The sequence below is a fragment of the Cydia pomonella genome, chromosome 14, assembly GCF_033807575.1.
Source record: "Cydia pomonella isolate Wapato2018A chromosome 14, ilCydPomo1, whole genome shotgun sequence".
Taxonomy (NCBI): Eukaryota; Metazoa; Arthropoda; class Insecta; order Lepidoptera; family Tortricidae; genus Cydia; species Cydia pomonella.
The window spans coordinates 20,638,336-20,658,859 of NC_084716.1; the positions used below are offsets into that span (position 1 = coordinate 20,638,336).

The following is a 20,524-nucleotide window of genomic DNA, read 5'->3' on the forward strand; positions in this document are numbered from 1 at the left end:
GTGGCAGATCGGTGTTGGAGTCATTGCTGAGCCCTATTCTGTCCCACCTAGGGACAATTGGGCTGGAGATTTGGACGGTCTAGCGGCAATAGTCGTCAATCCATCCGCCGGTTCTCAACCGCTCCAAAAAGTGGAAAGGGGCCACGGATACGTCGCAGCCTGGATTGGGGACATAATGTTGGTCGGAGCGTATTTTTCGCCAAATCGGACCCTGGCCGAATTTGAACAGTTTCTGGTGGAGGTTGGGGCCCTAATCGGCAGAAGCTGCCCTGGCATGGTGCTCGTGGCCGGAGATCTCAACGCCAAGTCCAGGGCGTGGGGATCCCCTGCAACGAGCCCCAAGGGAACGGAGCTGGAGGAGTGGGCGGTGTCGACTGGGCTGGTTGTTCTCAACCGAGGGTCGGTAAACACGTGCGTGCGGCAACAGGGTGGCTCCATCGTGGACGTCACGTTCGCAAATGCTGCCCTGGCGCGCCGTGTTCGAGGTTGGGAGGTGCTGGAAGATGTGGAGACGTTGTCGGACCACCGATATATTCGGTTTGAGATCTCCACTTTTCCGGCAGACCCGAGCGGCCTAAATCGGCCCTTGCGAAGAGATGGCCCGCGTTGGGCGCTCAAGCGCCTGGACCGGGACATACTAATAGAGGCTGCTGTGGTGAAGGCCTGGTTGCCAGTCCCTGAGGGCCCAGTCGAGGTTGACGCGGAGGCGGAGAGGATGGGAGGTGTCATGGTTGAGGTATGTGACGCGGCCATGCCGCGGATCGGCCCAATCCCCCCAAAGCGTAAAGTGTACTGGTGGTCCGTAGAACTCGCGCAGCTGCGAGAGTCGTGCGTTGCTTCGAGACGCCAGTATACTCACTGCCGGAGGCGTCGCATCCGAAACGTGCCAGAGGAGGAGCGGCTATATGCTGCATACTCGGCGGCCACCAAGCTGCTGCGGGGGGCGATCAGCAGGGCAAAGGAATTAGCCGAAGAGGAGATGCTGGAAACTTTAAATAACGATCCGTGGGGAAGGCCGTATAAAATGGTGAGGCGCAAGCTTCGCTCCTGGGCCCCCCCACTCACGCAAAGTCTCCAGCCGCAGTTCCGTGAGCAGGTGGTCGGTGCTCTGTTCCCAACGAGAGACGAGCACGTACCCCCACCCATGATACCTCCAAGGGGAAGGGTAGCAGATGTGGGTGAGGCGCCGGAAGTAACGGAGGGTGAATTAGGGGCAGCGGTGCTACGGCTCCGAGCCAAAAACACTGCCCCTGGCCCCGACGGAGTCCCCGGTCGGGCCTGGGTTCTGGCCTTAGGCCCGCTTGAGCCACGCTTGAGGGCGCTTTTCAGCGGTTGCTTGGCGCAGGGACGGTTTCCTCGTGTGTGGAAGTCAGGGAAACTTGTCCTTCTGCGGAAGGAGGGGCGACCACCAGACTCACCCTCGGCCTATAGGCCGATAGTGTTACTGGACGAGGCTAGCAAGCTTCTGGAACGCGTGGTGGCTGCTCGTCTCGTACGTCATCTTGAGGGGGAGGGTCCGGACCTCAGTGTCCATCAGTTCGGTTTCCGTCGGGGCAGGTCCACCATTGACGCAATTGCGAGGGTGAAGGATCTGGCGGACGAAGCAGTGTCCCGGGGTCAGGTGGTTTTGGCGGTGTCTCTTGACATCGCCAACGCATTTAACTCCCTACCTTGGGCTTGCATCAAGGCTGCACTGAGGCGCCATGTCGTGCCAGAGTATCTGCGGAAGACGGTGGAGGATTATCTCACCGATAGAACCGTCAGGTACCCTGCGCGCGGTGATTGGGAGGAGAAGGAGCTGTCGTGTGGCGTTCCACAGGGGTCTGTTCTAGGACCACTCCTGTGGAACATCGGATACGACTGGGTGTTGAGGGGGGCCAACTTGCCGGGGGTCAGCGTGACCTGTTACGCCGACGATACTCTGGTGACGGCTCGCGGCAGCACCTTCAGGGAGGCATCAATTCGGGCCACGGCGGGAGTGGCGTCGGTTGTGGCCCGAATTAGGAGGCTGGGGCTGGAGGTGGCTTTGAACAAATCTGAGGCCCTGTGTTTCCATGGGCCCCGGAAGGCCCCTCCGGCGGGTTCTAGCCTAATAGTGGGGGGAGCGTCCATCACGGTCAAGTCGACAATGCGGTACCTGGGCATAGTCCTTGACAGCCGTTGGACGTTCAAAAAACACTTTGAGGGCCTTGCTCCCAAACTAATAGGGGCGGCGTCGGCTCTTAGCCGACTTCTACCCAACGTCGGCGGGCCGAACGTGGGCGGTAGGAAACTGTACGCGGGGGTGGTGCGGTCGATGGCCCTGTACGGCGCGCCCATCTGGGCCGATTCCCTGACCGCCGAAAATAAGGCCCAATTGCGAAGGCCGCAGCGGGTCATGGCGGTCAGGATGGCGAGGGCGTATCGCAGCGTCTCCCACGGGGCAGCGTGCGTGTTGGCGGGGACTCCGCCTTGGGACCTCGACGCAGCGGTGTTAGCTGATATTTATTGGCGTGTCACCGAGGCGCGGGCCAGGGGGATCCAACCACCTCTGGAGGAGGTCAGACGGTGGAGACTTGACTCCCGTCGAGTGCTCCTCCAGAAGTGGAAAGAGCGACTGGAGGCGCCTAGCGCCGGCCACTGGACCATCGAAGCCATTCGACCTGTCCTGGAGAGATGGATCGGAAGAAAGGGGGGGCTCCTCTCCTTCCACCTTACCCAGGTCCTCTCGGGGCATGGTTGCTTCGGGAGATACCTGTGTAGGAGGGCGGGACGGGAACCGACAATGCAGTGTCACGACTGCGGCGACGCTGAAGATACGGCGTTACACACGCTGGCGGTGTGCCCAGCGTGGGCAGAGCAGCGGGCCGCACTCGTGGCTGTAGTAGGTAGAGACCTTTCCTTGCCTGCGGTGGTAAGAGCCATGATTGGTGGGGAGAGGCGATGGGAAGCTGTAGCCTCCTTCTGCGAGGACGTGATGGCGCAGAAGGAGGCGGCGGAGCGCGGCAGGGAGGAGGATCCGGCCTCTCAGCCAATGCGCCGCAAGCGCGTGGGGCGGCGGCGGTTGGCATACGACCGCCGATTACCCCCATAAGGGTACCTGTGGGCGGCAGGCTCGGGGACATCTGCCGCCTACACTAGGGTCCCTGCGTGGGCGGGCGCGACGTTTATCAACGCGCTCACTGAGGTGGAGGGGTGATTCCACGAGTCGAGTCCGAGTACGGACGGTCGCTGGCGAGGTCGCGGAAGAGTACTTCGGCGTTCCTGGGACCTCGCCCTATAGCACTGAGGCGGCAACAGAGGGGTTTTAGTGGGTAAACCATGGGTCTCATCAGCCTATATGGGAGTCCCACATAACCACCCCAGGCCCGCCCCCGCGCCTGGGTGGTATGCGTAATGCATTTCCCCTCTTAAAAAAAAAAAAAAAAAAAAAAAAAAAAAAAAAAAAAAAAAAAAAAAAAAAAAGGTTAGGTTAGGTTCCCCCCGCGGGTTGCCCACCTTGTCGTGGTGGAGGGGCTTAGTAGCCGTGGCTTGGTCACCCACGGTGAAACGAAGAGGCAACCAGGGCCGGCCTGTTTGAGGTGCGGGCTGGCCCGAGGAGGACGCTCCAAGTGGGCTTGGTGAGCCCGCTTGTGACGCGCTGGAGGTGGACCGTCGAGGAAGAGGAGTGTCGGTATTGCGGTGAGCCGTTCTCCCTATCCTCGACGGCCGAGGTGGGATCGCAGGGGAAGAGGCGTGATGGTATCACGATGCGCCACTCTCCCTATCCCCTGCGACCTTGGCGGGGCCGTTCCGCAGTAGCGGCGTTGGTGGGGCTGCAGAGGAAGAGGAGTGTCGGTATTACGGTGTGCCGTTCTCCCTGTCCTCTGCAGCCGAGTTTGTGGTTTGCGGCAGAACCATGGACCTCATCTGCCGCCGGGCGCTGGAAGTTTTCTGGCGCCCGTGGCCTCCTTGTGGCGGGCTCGGGGGGGTCCGCTACACTGCAGGACGGAGGCCGAGGAGGAAGGCGCGTCGAACCATCTGGCGCGCCTAGCGTGAAGGGCCTTCGGGCATTTGCGAGGGAGCCGCTCGCGGGCGGCTGCCGCCGGTGGGGTCGCGGATGAGTGCGCAAGCGTTCCCGTAACCCCACCAATAAGGCGGCGAGGTGACATATGGGGGGTTTTTAGTGGGTATACCGTCGGCCTCATTAGCCTGGACGGGAGTCCCACATAACCACTCGGGTCGCCCCCCGCACCCGGGTGGTATGCGGAATGCATTTTCCCCCCTAGAAAAAAAAAAAAAAAAAAAAAAAAAAAAAAAAAAAAAAAAAAAAAAAAAGGTTAGGTTAGGTTAGGTTAGGTTAGGTTTTTTTTTTTTTTTTTTTTTATATAAACTATGTGTTTATGGGTGAATGGCCCTCGCTAACGATACGGGCGACCATTCACCCTGCAACTGTTATTTATAGAGTACTATTGGGCTTATGTATGAACGCCGGGACCCGACATAATCGAGACCCGGCACCCATACACTTAATTTAGTCATGGGTATAGTGTCCCCGCATTATATACGGGCAACACTATTCCATGTACATGTGAATGCTGTAATTTACGTATTGTTGAATTTCTTCAGGCTGTTAATAATTTTGTTAATAAATTTATTGAAGGACTCTATTGTTATCTCTTTGTTAATTATGCTATTTATGTCATACGGATCTATATTAGTGTTGTCACATGTTATTTCATGTTCAATACGAATGCGGTCAAACTTAGGACAATGCTTCAGAAGGTGTTCAATTGTCTGACAGCTTACATAGTCGCAGGGGCACAGATTATCTTCCGCTATTTTAAAGCGATGTAAATATACTTTGTGGTATCCGTGCCCCGTGAGTATTTGAGTTAATTGGAAACTGATGGACATCGTGCTGCGTAGCCTCCTTATTATCTCGATACTTGGTAAGTACTTTTTTGTATGTACGCCAGTTGTACTGTCTTCGTACCATTTGCTTAACAGAGCGTATGTATGCTTTTTATGATTTATCTTATGATATGATAGCGGAAACAGATCATAGTCAGGAGCTTTATGTAGGGCCGCCGCTGCCTTGGCTGCCAAATCGGCCCGTTCATTTCCGATCAGACCGACATGCGCCTTGATCCAGTAAAATTTTATCTCTGTCTTCCCCGACTCTTTGATGTTGTATAATATTCTGTGGATGCTATTGACTATCCTATTTGTACTACTACGATTGTTAATTTCTGTCAAGGCAGCTTTGGAGTCAGAGAAGACAGCGACTTTAGGCAGTTCTTGTTCAAAGCATTCTCTGCAGGCTCTCTCAAGCGCAAGGCACTCTGCCTGGAAGACGGTGCAACTGTTGTGTAATTTCAGCTGTTTCATCGAGCTTCTGCCGTCGGGGTAGTCAACCACAACAGCTGCACCGACCAGCCCATCGTGCTTGCTTCCGTCTGTAAATACCCTGTGCATCTCCGCATCTTCGTAAAACGGGTCCAGTTGATCTTGATTGATCACCTCCCCAAACTCAATGCTGATCCTGTCCGCCGGATGAAGCAACTCATCAACGGAGACCCTTTTGTCATACTTTATATCAGCCGGTAAGTACTCCGTTATCTGAGTACGCTTCACCCTTTCGGTCGAGGCAACCTCCTGGATTTTCAGATGAAGCGGTGTCAACCCGGCGAGTGCGATAGACGCAACTGTAGGCAAAGTCCGGAAGCCATGGATAATCTTAATGGCGAACCCACGCTGGAGGCTGAGTAGTTTATTAGTTACCTTCTTGTAGTTGACAGCACTGTACCAGATTTCCGCGGCGTAGGTAACAATAGGTTCGATGACTTGTCTATAGATAGTCTCAACATTACCAGCGTGGATTCCCCATGTTGGCCTTATATATATACAAAGCTTCTTGTAAACGTTTTGCGCCTTGCGAATTATATATTTGCTATGTTCGATGAAAGTAAGACGTTCGTCAATTATTACGCCTAATAGTTTAAGTTGACTGTCGAACTTTATAAGTGTGTTATTCATCTCTATTTTAGCTGCCTTTGCCTTTGGAGTTGGTGTAATCATTTTCGTTTTTTCCGGACCAAATGCCAACTTGTTGTTCACTCCCCATTCGTAAACAGTCTTCAACATTTGATTGGCATTCCATTCCAGCTGCGTCAGATCTCGTCCGGTGCATATAAGGAGTACATCGTCCGCATAGGCTTGTATGTGGACTCCAGGAGGCAGGGGTTGAGTCAGAAGAGAGTCGATGATGGTATTCCAGAAGATGGGTCCAAGAACGGATCCTTGGACACATCCCCTGGTTTGCGGTTTGGTGATGCAGGCATCCGCGTAATTCAATATAATGGAACGGTGAGTGAGATAGCTTTTTATGATGTTATAAATATTCCCTGGACACTGTACTTCTTGCAACCGGTCTAGAAGGGCTGGCCACCAGGCATGGTCAAAGGCGCCTTGGATGTCTAAAGAGATGGCCAGCACCAACTTTTTGCTCTTCTTTGCTTCTTTTATATATGTTATTGCTTTAGACAGCGCATCGGTGGTAGAGTGCTGTTCTTTGAAGCCAAACTGGTATTCGCTGCAGGCCTGGTTTTTCTGAAGAAAATACGTGAGACGCTTCGCGATAAGCTTCTCAAGAACCTTACCTAAGACATTAATTAGGCCGATTGGTCTGAAGGAAGATAAACTATTGTAACTGTCTTTGTTAGGTTTAGGTATGGTCTTTATACAGGCTGTCTTCCATGGTGTAGGGAAGTGATTTAAGGATAGGCATCTGTTATATATGTTAGTAATTAAGTTGGGGTAGATATCTATGATATGTTGACATATATCGGCGGTCAGGTGATCCAGACCCGGTGCTTTTTTGGAAGACATGTGTTTAATGGCTTCATTGACCTCTTCAATTGTGAATGGAGGCTCGTCATCTGCGTTATAATTATTGTTTTGTACATAGTTTCTTATCCGTGAGTGATAGATAGTGTCTTCTTGAGGGTTGTCATCCGGAAAGAATTTAGATGTTAATTTTTCTGCGGTATCTATTGAGGATGTAGTGTAATGATGTGCATCTATTTTAAGTGTAGCTGGTGGCTGTGGGTGAGGTTTAGACTTAAGGAGACGATTAGTTACAGACCATACGTCGTCCTTGCCTTGTTTGCTACAGAATTCCCGGAATGCGTTTGTAGACGTTTCACGCATCTTGTCCGCGTATTCTTTCCGCGCTTCCGTGAGTTCTGCAACAATATTGGTCAGGTCTTTGTTTCCTCGTTTTAAGTCTTGTAGCCGGTGATGCAAATGGATAACTTTCTTTTTAAGTATGGTAAGCTCGGGTGTCCACCAAGGTACGCGTGTGTAAGGTGTTTGTTTCCTGAAAGTTGAATTGCAAGTTTTTGAGATTACTTTAGTAATGTTGTTAATAAGAGTGTCCATTTGTAAGTTATTTAGATTATTCATGTTAGTATTGATTAAACCGGATGTAGTCATATTCTCTTGAAGCGTGTTTTTGAATAGTTGCCAGTCAGCATGGTTAGTGTTATATTTATAGGTTGTGGTAGATGTCTTTTTCTTGACTTTATTATTAATATTAATATTAAATTGTACAGCATGATGGTCTGATGATGGTATAATTGCAGGACTAATTTTCCAGTCTTCTATGTTACTGGCAAAATTTGCAGATGTCATTGTTAGATCAATTATTGATGTTCTAATTCTGTTGTGGGTGATGGTTTCAAAGGTCGGTTCTCTGCCTATATTGCATGTGACCATGTCACTGTTAAGCAGTATATCATACACGCTTTTGCCCCTGTCGTTGTTTTTAGAGGAGCCCCATGAGGTGTGCCAGCCATTTAGGTCTCCGCACACAATGTGCGCTTGATGTTTGTATATTGTCATCACCTCCTCCATATGGTGTAGTGTTCGTGCTGGATCATCTTTGGGTTCAATATATACAGATGTCATATACATTTTCTTGCTGTCTCTAGTTACGATTTGGATAGTGACTAGGTTAGCAGTGAAATGCTGCGTCATGCCTAGACATGCACCTAGCCCACGTCTGACCGCAATACAGGCCTTGGTTGTGATATTCTTGTCGCTCTGTTGATAGATATCATAATCAGGTATGGATTTCATTGTCATGCTTTTTCCCGTGTAAGGTTCGGTAATGAATATCACATCATACTTTTCGCTAATTGCACATCTTATCAGTTCCTCGGTAGCGTGCTGACTGCGTCCCAGGTTGGCTTGCACAGCTTTTAGCATTATTTTATCTATTGTTCTAAGTGGTCCAGTAGTTCTGTGTACATTATTATTACTGTGTTGTTGCATCTGGCTGCCCTTAGCAATACTGGACCGATAGCCTAGCTATCCGGTCCCATTTTTGCCATTCTGGGCAGTCAGAGCGATAGGCTGGGTGATCGTGTTCATGCCCTAGCTTTTTACAATTTGCACAGCTGGGTTTACTGGTCTCTCTTTGTGGGCAACTGCGCGTGTCATGTTCTAATGTGCAGTGGCCGCAGACGTTTTTGCTCGCACAGTTTAGCGCTCTGTGGCCATACTCCTGACAGCGGAAACACTGTATGATCGGTGATTGATCGTATACTGGTATCACCTGATACCCCACCCTAATCTTGTTATCCTTAAGTGTGGCCCACATAAGAGGACTAGCCTCAATGATCACGTTATTAGTCGCATCTGTCCTGCCTCTAGTGCGACGAACGACTCTGATCAGCCGATCCGTTTGCGGAATATCGCTGATCATGCTCTCGTTTTGTTTTAGCACGGCCTCTGCCACTTTCTCGTTTGTAACGTCTGGTGTGACTCCGATAAGACGCAGCAGAGGTTTCCGTAACTGAGGTGTGGTGACTGTGAGTCTCTCTGTATTTTCTTTCAGAGCTTCGGCATATTTCTTACGGTCGTTTTCAGTGTTACAGGTCACTGCGACCTTTTGCTGTCTGGTGACGCGAACATTGTTTATTGCTATTCCCATTTGCACGACATCCACTTTCTGTTTAATCTCCTTCACTATTTCGTCACCGTTATGCCTAGGATCAATTGATTCTATCATAACAGTGTATCTCGGTTGAGTAGTCGCCTCAGTTTGCCCAGTTGCCACGTTTACAACCCGCTTTTGCGCTCGCCTCTTTCTCTTAGAGAGGACAGTGACGAATTCGCCTTCCCCTTGCATTTCTTCCGTCTCAACAGGTGATGCATTTGAGGCGGGGCTCGCAGTCTGTTTTACAGCACGAGTTGTGTGAGACTTGTCATCTTTTACATGCCTTTGGAGATTTTGTAATGTAATTTTTATGTCTCCGAGCTCTTGACGAATGGTGTCCCTTATTATTTGCGCCGTTTCATGCTTTTTCGGAAGTTCGTCCATCTTCTGTGAAAGGCCGTACAGGCTCTCGGTTACTCCAGTCATGCCCATCACACTCGGTCCCTCATTTGTATCTGCTGTAATTGGGGCTGTCAGATGGTCTGACAACCTAGACCGATTGCGAGTGGGTGGTGGGCTCCTGGCATCGTCGAGCACCTGTCGAATCTCCTTCACTTTCGATGGCTGGAGGTCATACTTCATTATATGTTTGGCTTTATCAAGGGCCTTTGTTATTTCGAAAGACGCCCTTGTTATGGCATCCTTATTTATTCTATTGACGCTCTTCTCCTCGTTAACCGCCTTATATGTGAATTTGGCTAAGTGGCCAACGACTGAAAAGAAAGAGTCCATATCGGTAACGTCTGATGCGTATGCACCAATATCTATCTGCTCATCTGGTTTAAGCTTCTTAGAGAGCTTTGCTTTGGGCTTGGCAATTTGTATGGGGTTTTGTGTCAGCGCCTCTGATTGCTGCTGCGATTGAGATTGTGATTGTAGCAGCTGCTGCGGTTGCAGTTGTGGTTGTGACAGCGGTGGTGGTAGTGGCAGCTGCATTTGCGGCTGCGATTGCAGCTGCGACTGCGATTGCAGCTGTGGCTGTGATTGCAGCTGCGGCTGCTGATGTGGCTGCATTTGCAGCATGTCAATGGGAGGAGGTATGGCGGTTTCCGACACTTCTGTAGTTGAGTCCTGGCTAAGCAAGAGTCGTTCCATATCATTCGAGCTGTCCATACCGAGCTCACCCTCAGGTCCAGACGTGCCAGCAGGCTCCGTCTCCGTTTCCGCCCGCTCAGCACGTCCGGGCGTGAAGGCTGCGCTCGTGGTACAACTCTCCAGCATGTTCAGGTCCATATCAGTGGGGCTCACTTCAGTGAGATTTTTTGCTGCGGTACTTTGGTCCTCGATACGGTCAAGAACGACTATTGGCTGCTCCCGGGGATCGTTTGGTTGCTTTGGAGGAGTGTCCTGAGACTCCTGAGGAGCTTCCTGCGACCCTTGCCTAGCAGATCGAAGACGATTTCTTACAGGTGAGCGAAACACCATTTTGGAAACTGTAAGTGTGAGATAAAAATTTGGGGGGGGGGGGGAGGTAAGGAAAACTTGAAATGTAGAACGAAAGAATTAATTTTTTGATGCACAAGAGTGAAAAGATGATAAAAATCTACTGGTGGGATTAAAAGTTATGGGGAGTTATATTACAAATTTTAGGCGAAACTAAGAAATTTTTAAGAAAATTGAAAGTTTTGTTTCAGAAAAGTTACATAAAGATTATAAATTATATGTCAAAAGATGCGCTTTGACAAGCGGAGGTTAGGTTAGGTTAGGTTAGGTTAGGTTAGGTTAGGTTGTCGCGGAAGCGTGCTTTGGCGTCCCTGGGGCCTCGCCATATAGCGTGGAGACGGCAAATAGAGGGGTTTTTAGTGGGTACACCATGGGTAGGGAGTCCCACATAACCACCGGGGCCCGTCCCAACGCCTCGGTGGTATGCGTAACGCATTTTCCCCTCTTAAAAAAAAAAAAAAAAAAAAAAAAAAAAAAAAAAAAAAAAAAAAGGTTAGGTTAGGTTAGGTTAGGTTAGGTTAGGTTAGGTTAGGTTAGGTTGGGGCGCTAGGTTGGGTAACCTCCACGAGGGTCTGGGTCATTCCAATTTCTGTTGATCCTTGCGGATCCGCAGTCAAGGGAATGGCTTATGGCTGGTGCGCCCTGGGGGCAACGGTAAGTGATTTCATGCGTGGGATTGCTTACCGGTGCTGCTAATAACCCGACACCCGGGAACATCCCGGGAGGGGCGGGGGTAGGATGCTCTTGGCGTGTCCCTGTGATCTCCGAGGCTATACCGGACAGGGCTACCCATACCGGGCAGGCGAAGAGGGAGGGACATTACCAGGAGCAGGGAAGGGGAGGGGGGGGGGACGGGTTTACCTGCTTTCGGTGTCGAAACCGGGTGGACAGGCCCTAGCCACCGTCCCGAAACTCGTTATCCCAAATGATAAGGTGTTGTTGTCATGTCTAGCAGCCTTTGATGGGACCGAGGACCTTGCCTTGGTCGGCCGGGTCAAGAGGAGTTAACCTCAATAAAAAATCCACAACCCCCCGCATGGCGGTTCACCGTGCTGGGGTGCTCTTTTTAGAGCGGCTGGGGTGCTCATCAGTCACTAGTGGCCAAACCTGTGACACCGCCCGACCTCACAGTGTATATAGGGCCACAGCTTGGGTACGGGGATCTCTGCCCCTGTGGAGTTTTAGTTCTCCCCTTTACGTGGGATTCAAATGGCATTGGAAATTAAAAAAACACTTAAAAACGGCCCTTCTCAGGGCCAACTTAAAAACGGCCCTTTTCAGGGCCAACTTGGAAACGGCCCTTTTCAGGGCCAAAGCGAAAACGGCTCTTGTCAGAGCCCACAGAAGCGGGACGATGGCAAAGGGATGCTGGTGCAGGGCATCTTGCGATTGAGGGGTGGCGGTTCGCCGCCACGAGACTCGAAGGGTCGCTTTACCCGTGGACAAACACTGAAAGGAGTGGAGACCGGGGGGACTTCGGTGGTGGATGCTGGGATCCAGGAGGAAGTGGAAGCGGCCGCAGCAATTCATTTTGAGGCTGCCAGGCAACCAACTGTGCGGGTATCTCGGCTCCCTGATAACACTGGAGCACACAGGGCACATAAAGTGGGGGCCAAAAGGGTCCACCCCAAGGACGAGGATCAGGGACTCGAAAACGAACCACCGAAAATAAATTCGGCTCGGAGGGGAAGAAAGGCCAGTGGGGCAGGGTCAGTGGCTCCCCGCCTCAAACTGAAGAGCTCAGCTCGAGTGGGGACAAAGGCTGCTGGTCACTACGTTGGGTTGTCGGCAGCCCGCAATAAGCTGCGTAACAGCGTGGGCCCAGATACCGAGCAGGAAGATGAGTACATGGACGACGGCGACTGCTGGAGTGAGAGTCGAGCATCCTCAGACTCGGAGGACACCAGGCCAACCCCCGGTACAGAAGTCTCCTTGGAGGCCAAGGAGACCTTGGTCCTGGAATTCACGGAGGGGCAAATAATTGAGGAAGTCTGCTCAGAGGCGAAAAACGTGTTAGAGGAGGCCCGCAAGTCCGGGAACCTAAATGGCCAGGTCCACGGCAGAATCAATGCCTCGTGTCGTCGCATCATACAGGCGATGCAGGAACTACAGTCCCGCGAGGAGGGGGAGGAGCTGCGTATCCTCAAAGCGGACAATAAGAGGATGAAACAGCAGCTTGCGCAACTCCAAACGGAGACGAAGGCGCTTAGAAAAGCTTACTCTGAACGGAACAAAAAAGCCAAGGCGGTGGCACCAGCGTCGGCACTAGAGGCACATCAATTGCCAGAGATAGTCGCGGCAGTGTTCGACGAATTTAAGGAGGACTTGAAAAAAGAACTCTTTACCTCCCTGGGAAATATGATAAATGTGCGAATAGGAGAAGTGAGAGCACTTCTTCCCCCGGCGCCGACACTCCGCCCGCCTCTAGCGGCGGACCGCAAAAGGGCAGCTGCGGCCGCCACCACGACGGCCCCTCCTACGGCTCGCCCGAATAATCTGCCGGATGATCCTTGGACTCCATTACCTGTTCATGCTCCGGTCCCTGCTCCCGTCGCGAAGCCCAGGATAATGGCAGAAAAAGCTCTAGCGTCAACAGGGTCAACGCTAATGCCTCCTGCGAGAGCCGCACCTGGCCCAAAAGTGCCGCGGAGAAAACAGGTGACCACCGAGCAGGTACTCCAGGGGGCTCCTCCTCCTCCCCAGAATACTGAGGCATGGACAGAAGTTAAGAGGAGGGCAAAGAAACACCCTCGATCGAAGAAGGCTAAGGCGACAAAGCCACCAATCCCGGCACCGCGAAAGAAGTTGCCGGTACCGAGGTCCGCTGCTATTGTAGTGGCACTGAAGCCGGGGGTGGAGGCATCGTACGCCTCTGTGATGGCCAAGGCAACCACGTCACTCAAGCTGGCGGAGGTCGGGCTTGAGCACGTGACGATGCGGAAGACGGCAGACGGCGCCCGCATCATCGAAATCCCTGGGGCTGACAATGCTAGGGCGGCCGACGATCTCCGCGACAAAATCGAGGGACTGGTCGGAGATGTAGCGAGGGTATACAGACCGGTTAAAATGGCAAGAGTACAGGTAGCCGGTCTGGATGAGACAGCTACCCCGGACTTGGTGGCTGCCGCGGTAATGGCAAAAGGAGGATGCCCCAAGGAGCAGGTCAAAGTGGGAAACATACGGATGGTACGCATTGGGAGCGGGTCAGCCTTAGTGCAATGTCCGGTTACGGTTGCCAACATCCTCCTAGCGTCTGGCCGTCTCACGGTGGGGTGGGCATCTGCCCAGATTCGAGCATTGGGTGTGGAGCCTATGCGTTGTTATAGGTGTATGGGCACCGGGCATACGAGGGCAACCTGCCCCTCGCCAGTGGACAGGAGCGAGCTCTGCCACAGGTGTAGCAAGCCTGGGCATAAAGTGGCTGAATGCAGGGCGGAACCGTTCTGTGCAGTGTGCCATCATGCTAAGCGCCCACATAGGCACCACATGGGAGGAAAGGGATGCTCCCCGCCTAAAGCCAGAGGCCTCGACACCCCCGCACGGACCCCGGAGGCATCAGCACCGGCGCCAGCAAAAGGGGAGACACCAATGGAGGGTATAAACGCAACGCCTTAATGCAAGCACACCCATTACGGAAAGAAATCCTGCAGTGCAATATCAACCGCGCCGTCAGAGCACAGGATCTGCTCATGCAGGTCATGGCGGAGTGGGGTATTGACCTGGTAGTTGTGGCGGAGCCGTATGCAGTCCCTCTGAGGCCGCATTGGTACGGGTCAGCGGATGGGAAGGTGGCCTTGGTAGTGCCTGCAATGGGTAATAATACTCCATTGGTAGGAATACAAAAAGGGCAAGGGTATGCGGCGGCCAAATGGGGGGAAATATTGGTTATTGGGGTTTACTTCTCTCCCAATTCACCGCTGCACGCCTTTGAGGGATTCCTCGACACTATCGAGGGAGTCATCCGGGGAGCTACTCCTACGCAGGTCATGGTCATTGGCGACCTGAATGCCAAGAGCCAGGCGTGGGGTGGCGTCGCCGAAAGCCCTAAAGGGGCAAAGCTGAGGGACTGGGTGGCAGCGATGGGGCTTGACATCTTGAACCGGGGGCACGTCAATACGTGTGTGCGCAGGCAGGGGGGGTCCATTGTGGACGTTTCGTTCGCGACCCCGGCTATTGCGACACGAGTTTATGATTGGCGCGTCCTCGAGGAGATAGAGACTCTCTCCGATCACTTGTATATCCGGATGAGAGTCTCCCCATTGCTGGCATCTGCACTACCGGATGACGGTGCAAGGAGGAGGGCAGGAGCATTTCCAAGATGGGCGCTGGCTAGCCTCGATAGGGAGGTGGCGGAGGAGGCAGCGATGGTGCAAGCTTGGTGTGCTCCCCCTCCTGAAGAAATTGGGGTAGAGGAAAGGGCGGCTAGATTTCGCGTGGCACTGACAGCGGTATGTGACGCAGCCATGCCCCGCGTGAGGCGACAGACAGAAAAGCGCCAGGTGTATTGGTGGTCTGAGGAGATTGCGGCCCTCCGCGTGGCCAGTAACAGAGCCCGCCGAGCCTATACCAGATGTCGACGAAGAAGGCATACTGTGGAAGAGGAGGACATGCTGCACAGGGCCCTTAAGGAGGCAAAAAAGGCCCTCAAAACGGAAATTGCGCGGCGAAAGGACGAGGCGTGGAAGGAGCTACTGGACACACTCAACCGGAATCCATGGGGACGGCCGTACAAAGCTGTACGGGACAAAATGAAGAGGGCGCCCCCTATGGATGCCATGGATCCGGAGCTCCTTAATCGGGTTGTTGAGGGTTTGTTTCCGCCAGCAGACGAGAACTTTGTCCCACCGCGTATGTCGGTTCCAGAACGGGACGATCCGGAGGGTCCCCCATTTGACGTCCCGGCTGTGAGTACCGAAGAAATGGAGTGGGTCATGGACCGTCTGACAGCCAGCCGCAAAGCCCCGGGTCCGGACGGGGTGCCCGGAAGGGTTCTTTCTGTGGCACTGAAGCACCTCGGGGACCGACTTAAGACCCTGTTCGAAGACTGCCTGAGAGCCGGGCGCTTCCCGAGGTGCTGGAAGGAAGGGAGATTGTGCCTCCTGAGGAAGGAGGGCCGACCCGCAGACTCACCGTCAGGGTACCGCCCTTTGGTGCTGCTGGACGAGACGGGCAAAATGTTCGAGAGGATTTTGGCCGCTCGCGTCCAGCGGCACCTCGAGAACACGGGCCCAAATTTGTCTGATCGGCAGTTTGGTTTTCGAGTGGGGCGGTCCACAATGGACGCGGTGAGTACCCTTAGGAGGCACATTCAAAACGCGGAAGACCGGAAGGAGGGAGTGGTGGCGGTGTCCTTGGACATCGCCAACGCGTTTGGCACTCTCCCGTATAGTGTCATAGGAGAGGCGCTCCGGTACCACGGGGTGCCCCCCTACCTAAGGCAGGTCATAGAGCACTACCTGACCGATCGGGTAGTGCTGTATGAAAATAGTCAGGGACGGCGCGCACGTACAATGGCCTGTGGGGTTCCACAGGGGTCCGCATTGGGGCCCCTCCTGTGGAACCTCGGGTATGACTGGGCCATAAGAGGGCAGCAGCTTCCACGTATGGTCACCATCTGTTATGCAGACGACACGATGGTGGCCGTGCGTGGAAGGGAGGTCGAGGATACCCTTTGGAGGGCGGCGGTGGCAACGGACCTCACTGTGGGGCGTATTCGGCTCCTTGGGCTCCAGGTGTCCCTTCCGAAAACGGAAGCCATCGTTTTCGGAGGGCGGGGGTGGCACGTGCACGAAGGGATGACGCTGCCGGTGGGGGAGGAGGCTGTCCGGGTCAAGACCCATGTTAAATATCTGGGCCTTGTTCTGGACAGGAAATGGGACTTCGTTGAGCACTTCACTAGGCTCATCCCCCGCCTGGTAGGCGCTACGTCGGCGCTGGGGCGTCTGTTACCTAACGTGGGGGGGCCGAATGCCCCATGCAGGCGATTGTACACGGGGGTCGTCCGCAGTATGGCGCTATATGGAGCGCCAATCTGGGCGGAAAGGCTGACGGAGAGAACTCGGGCCCTACTCCGTCGGCCGCAAAGAGTTATGGCACAGCGCTCCGCTAGAGCCTACTGCACGACCTCCCATGCTGCGGCGTGCCTCTTGGCCAGCACCCCGCCGTGGGAGCTAGATGCTCAGGTGCTGGCAGAGAGGCACCAGATGAGGACTGAGGCGAGGGACCTGGACCCGGAAGATGTAGAAAGGGCGGCGCGTAGGGCCCTAGACAGGCTCCGGGAAAGGTGGAAGGACGCGCTGGAGGAAAGCCCCTATGGGACATCTACCATAGGTGCTATCCTCCCCAACATGGAGGAATGGTTGGGCCGGAAGCACGGGGCCCTAACATTTAGGCTGACGCAGGTGATGTCCGGACACGGCTGTTTCGGGCATTACCTGCACAAAATAGGGCGCGAATTGGGGCCCCAGTGCCACGAATGCGGAGCAGATGACGACACGGCCCAGCATACCCTTCAAGAATGCTGTCGCTGGGATAGAGAGAGGGCGGACTTGAGTGTGGTCCTAGGGACCAATGACTTCTCGCTGCACAGCATTGTAGCTGCGATGCTGCGCAGCGACAGCAACTGGCGAGCAATGGCCACCTTCTGCGAGAATGTCATCTCGCAGAAGGAGGCCGCCGAACGAGAGCGCGAAGACAGCGCTGATGCGCCACCGCAACGGCGCAGGCGGAGAGGGGGGAGACACAGGCGATATATCATCGCTAACAGCTAGTCCCTCCCCTCCTTAGAGCCAGTGGGTTGGGGGCCCACGCGGGTCGGCTCTACTCGACTGGGAAGAGAGTCAAGCGTCCTGACTCTCTTCCTCATGGGTGCGGGTGCCCGACTGGTCGGTCGGGCTGCCGGGGGGCGTCGCGGATGGAATGCCACAACCGATCCCATGACGCCCCCCTAACGGCAACGCGGGTGACGCCGCAGGGGATGTTAGTGGGTATTCTCCTCCCCTCCCTCTGATTAGCAGAGGGAGTTGTGGGGGAGCGAGTCCCACATACCACCCCCCAATGGGCTTCCCCAGCCCGGGGGTGAGATGCGTAAAGGCATTTACCCCTGCGTCAACAAAAAAAAAAAAAAAAAAAAAAAAAAAAAAAAAAAAAAAAAAAAAAAAAAAAAAAAAAAAAAAAAGGTTAGGTTAGGTTGGTGGGTGGAACACGGATCGGCATCGAGTCCACAATGAAATACCTGGGCCTCACACTCGACAGCCGGTGGAAATTCCACGCCCACTTTCAGCGCCTGATGCCGAAGCTACTGGGAGCAGCTGGTGCTTTAAGCCGTATACTCCCAAACACGGGCGGGCCCAAAGCGTCATGTCGACGGCTATACATCGGGGTCGTCAGATCCATGGCCCTGTACGGAGCCCCAGTCTGGGCTGACATATTGAAGAGGAAGGAGATAGCCCTACTCAGGGCACCTCAAAGGGCGATAACAACTAGAGCCATAAGAGGGTACCGCTCGATCTCTTTTGAAGCGGTATGTGTGCTGGCAGGGTCTTTACCATGGGACCTAGATGCGAGAGCCCTGGCAGCGGTTTACCGTTGGCGTGAGGAGGCGCGTCATAATGGAGAATCGCCAGCGCCGAGGGAAATTGTAGGTCGGCGAGACGCAGTTCGACTGGAAATGGTGGAGGTTTGGGAGCAAAGGCTGGCGCACCCTAACGCAGGCCATCGTACCATCGAAGCGATTCGTCCGATTCTTAATAAGTGGCTAGACCGGACACATGGCGTGCTAACATTCCGGTTGACTCAGATCCTCTCGGGACACGGATGTTTCGGGAGGTATCTAAAGGACAGAGCCAGAAGGGAACTAACCGCAGTATGCCACCACTGCGACTGCCCGGAGGACACGGCCCAGCACACATTGGAAGTGTGCCCAGCCTGGGACGAAGAACGACGCATTTTAAGTGCTGTGGTGGGTCATGACCTCTCGCTGCCCTCCATGGTCCGTGGCATGGTGGACAGTGACAGGTCATGGAAGGCTGTGCTAGACTTCTGCGAGGCGGTCATGGTGCAGAAAGAGAGGGCAGAGCGCGACAGGGAAGACGACCCGGCTTCCCAACCGTTGCGCCGAAAGCGTGTGGGGCGGCGGCGGCTGGCCTATGATCGCCGACTTCCCCCTTAAGGGTTCCTGTGGGCGGCAGGCTCGGGGACGCCTGTCGCCTACACAAGGGTCCCTGTGATGGCTAGCGCGCCGAAATAATGACGCGTTATTAAGGAGGAAGAGGGTATAAAATATCCTCCAGAGTTGTGTCCGGAATTTTCGGACAGCCGCTGGCGAGGTCGCGGAAGAATGCTCCAGTGTCCCTGTGACCTCGCCTTTTCAGCCTAGAGGCGGCAAAGAGGGGTTTTAGTGGGTAAACCGTGGGTCCCATTAGCCCGTACGGGAGTCCCACATAACCATCCCAGGCCCGTCCCCGCGCCTGGGTGGTATGCGTAACGCATTTCCCCTCTATAAAAAAAAAAAAAAAAAAAAAAGGTTAGGTTAGGTTAGGTTAGGTTGAGGAGGCGACGGAGATGTGGGTGCAGCGGCTGGAACGGCCGAGTGCTGGCTCTCGCACTATAGAGGCGGTTCGCCCAGTCCTCCGTGACTGGGTTGAAAGGTGCTCCGGGGTTCTTACCTTCCGACTAACGCAGGTACTGTCGGGGCATGGCTGTTTCGGCAGCTACCTGCACAAGGTGGCCCAGCGGGAACCGACTCCGGAGTGTCACCAATGCGGAGCCGATGTAGACTCGGCCCAACACACACTGGCTGAGTGTCCAGTTTGGGGCGAGGAAAGAGAGGAGCTGGTCGCCCAATTAGGGCAAGACCTTTCGCTGCCAGCCGTAGTTCGGGCCATGCTGGGCAGCGAAAGAGCGTGGGAGACCGTGCTCACGTTTTGCGAGCACGTCATACGTGACAAAGAGGCGGCCGAGCGCGAACGGGAAGCCCTGGCCGAGGCCAACCCGATGCGCCGCCGCCGCACAGGCCGCAGGCGTGCCGCCCATGAGCGGAACCTGCCGCCCTAATGAGAGCCAGCGGGCGGTGGACACGGGGGCGTCCCCGCCCACGATGCTGGCTCCCGAGATGGTAAGCGCGACCTCGTGTCCCGGAAGCGCTTCCATTGAGACGATCGGTTAGACAGCACTAACCATGTGATGGATCCTAGTCAGGATAGCCGCTGCGGGGTCGCGGACGAATTGCGAGAGCTTCCCCGTAACCCCGCAACCATAGCGGTGAGAGGACACCATGGGGTTTAGTGGATAGTGGGGCCCATGTACAGCCCTGAGTTCCACATAACCGTCCGGGTTTAACCCCCCCGACCCGGCGGTATGCGTAAAAGCATTCCCCATGTAAAAAAAAAAAAAAAAAAAAAGGTTAGGTTAGGTTAACCTTCGACGCTTAACGAGTATGACGCGCGATGTCTAAATATCTAAATAAAGGAACTGTTTTTGAGTGTATGTACTTCAAACAAATAAGTAAAAGATTTTTGAAAGCATTCATCTCGTAAATTTACCAACTTTTTACCGGATCCCTTTGTTTGAAATAATGTTGGTCATAATTTTGAAACCGTTAACTTTTCAGGAATTTCCTTAGGTTATTCTATAGATAGGTTAGGTTAGGTTTGTTTTATGGAACTGGAATATTTGGTTTTATGGAAAGGAACTGTTTTAAAGTTCATGTACTTAAAACAAATAAATAAAAGATTTTTGAAAGCATTCATCTCTTACCAACTTTTTACCGAATCCCTTTGTTTGGCATAATTATTGAAAGTCATAATGTAATTATGGTCAGATTATCATCAGTCATATTTCTGAAACCGTTAACTTTTCAGGAACGTCCTTAGGTTATTCTTATAGACAGGTTAGCTTAGGTTTGTTTTATGGCAATCCTGAAAAGTTACGGGTTTCTGAGAAAAACCAAATTATGACTAACGAAAATACGGACAAACTACATTATGACTTAAAACTTTATAGGAAACAATAGAGACCCACTTTTTACGAGTCAATCAATTCATATTTCATCTATCTCTGGAATCAACCTGATCATTTATTACTTTACGCCAGACAAAGCTCGCTCTAACCACAACATTG

General features: G+C 53.3%; 1 protein-coding gene across 1 annotated transcript; it reads left to right on the forward strand.

Moving 5' to 3' along the window:
• The first annotated feature begins 11,026 nt into the window (after positions 1 to 11,026).
• LOC133525228 (uncharacterized) lies at positions 11,027 to 14,020 on the forward strand. The gene is made up of 2 exons (XM_061861517.1): positions 11,027 to 11,059; positions 11,714 to 14,020. Exons 1-2 carry the CDS (start codon positions 11,027 to 11,029, stop codon positions 14,018 to 14,020), a joined length of 2,340 nt encoding a protein of 779 aa, XP_061717501.1.
• Positions 14,021 to 20,524: the final 6,504 nt, after the last annotated feature.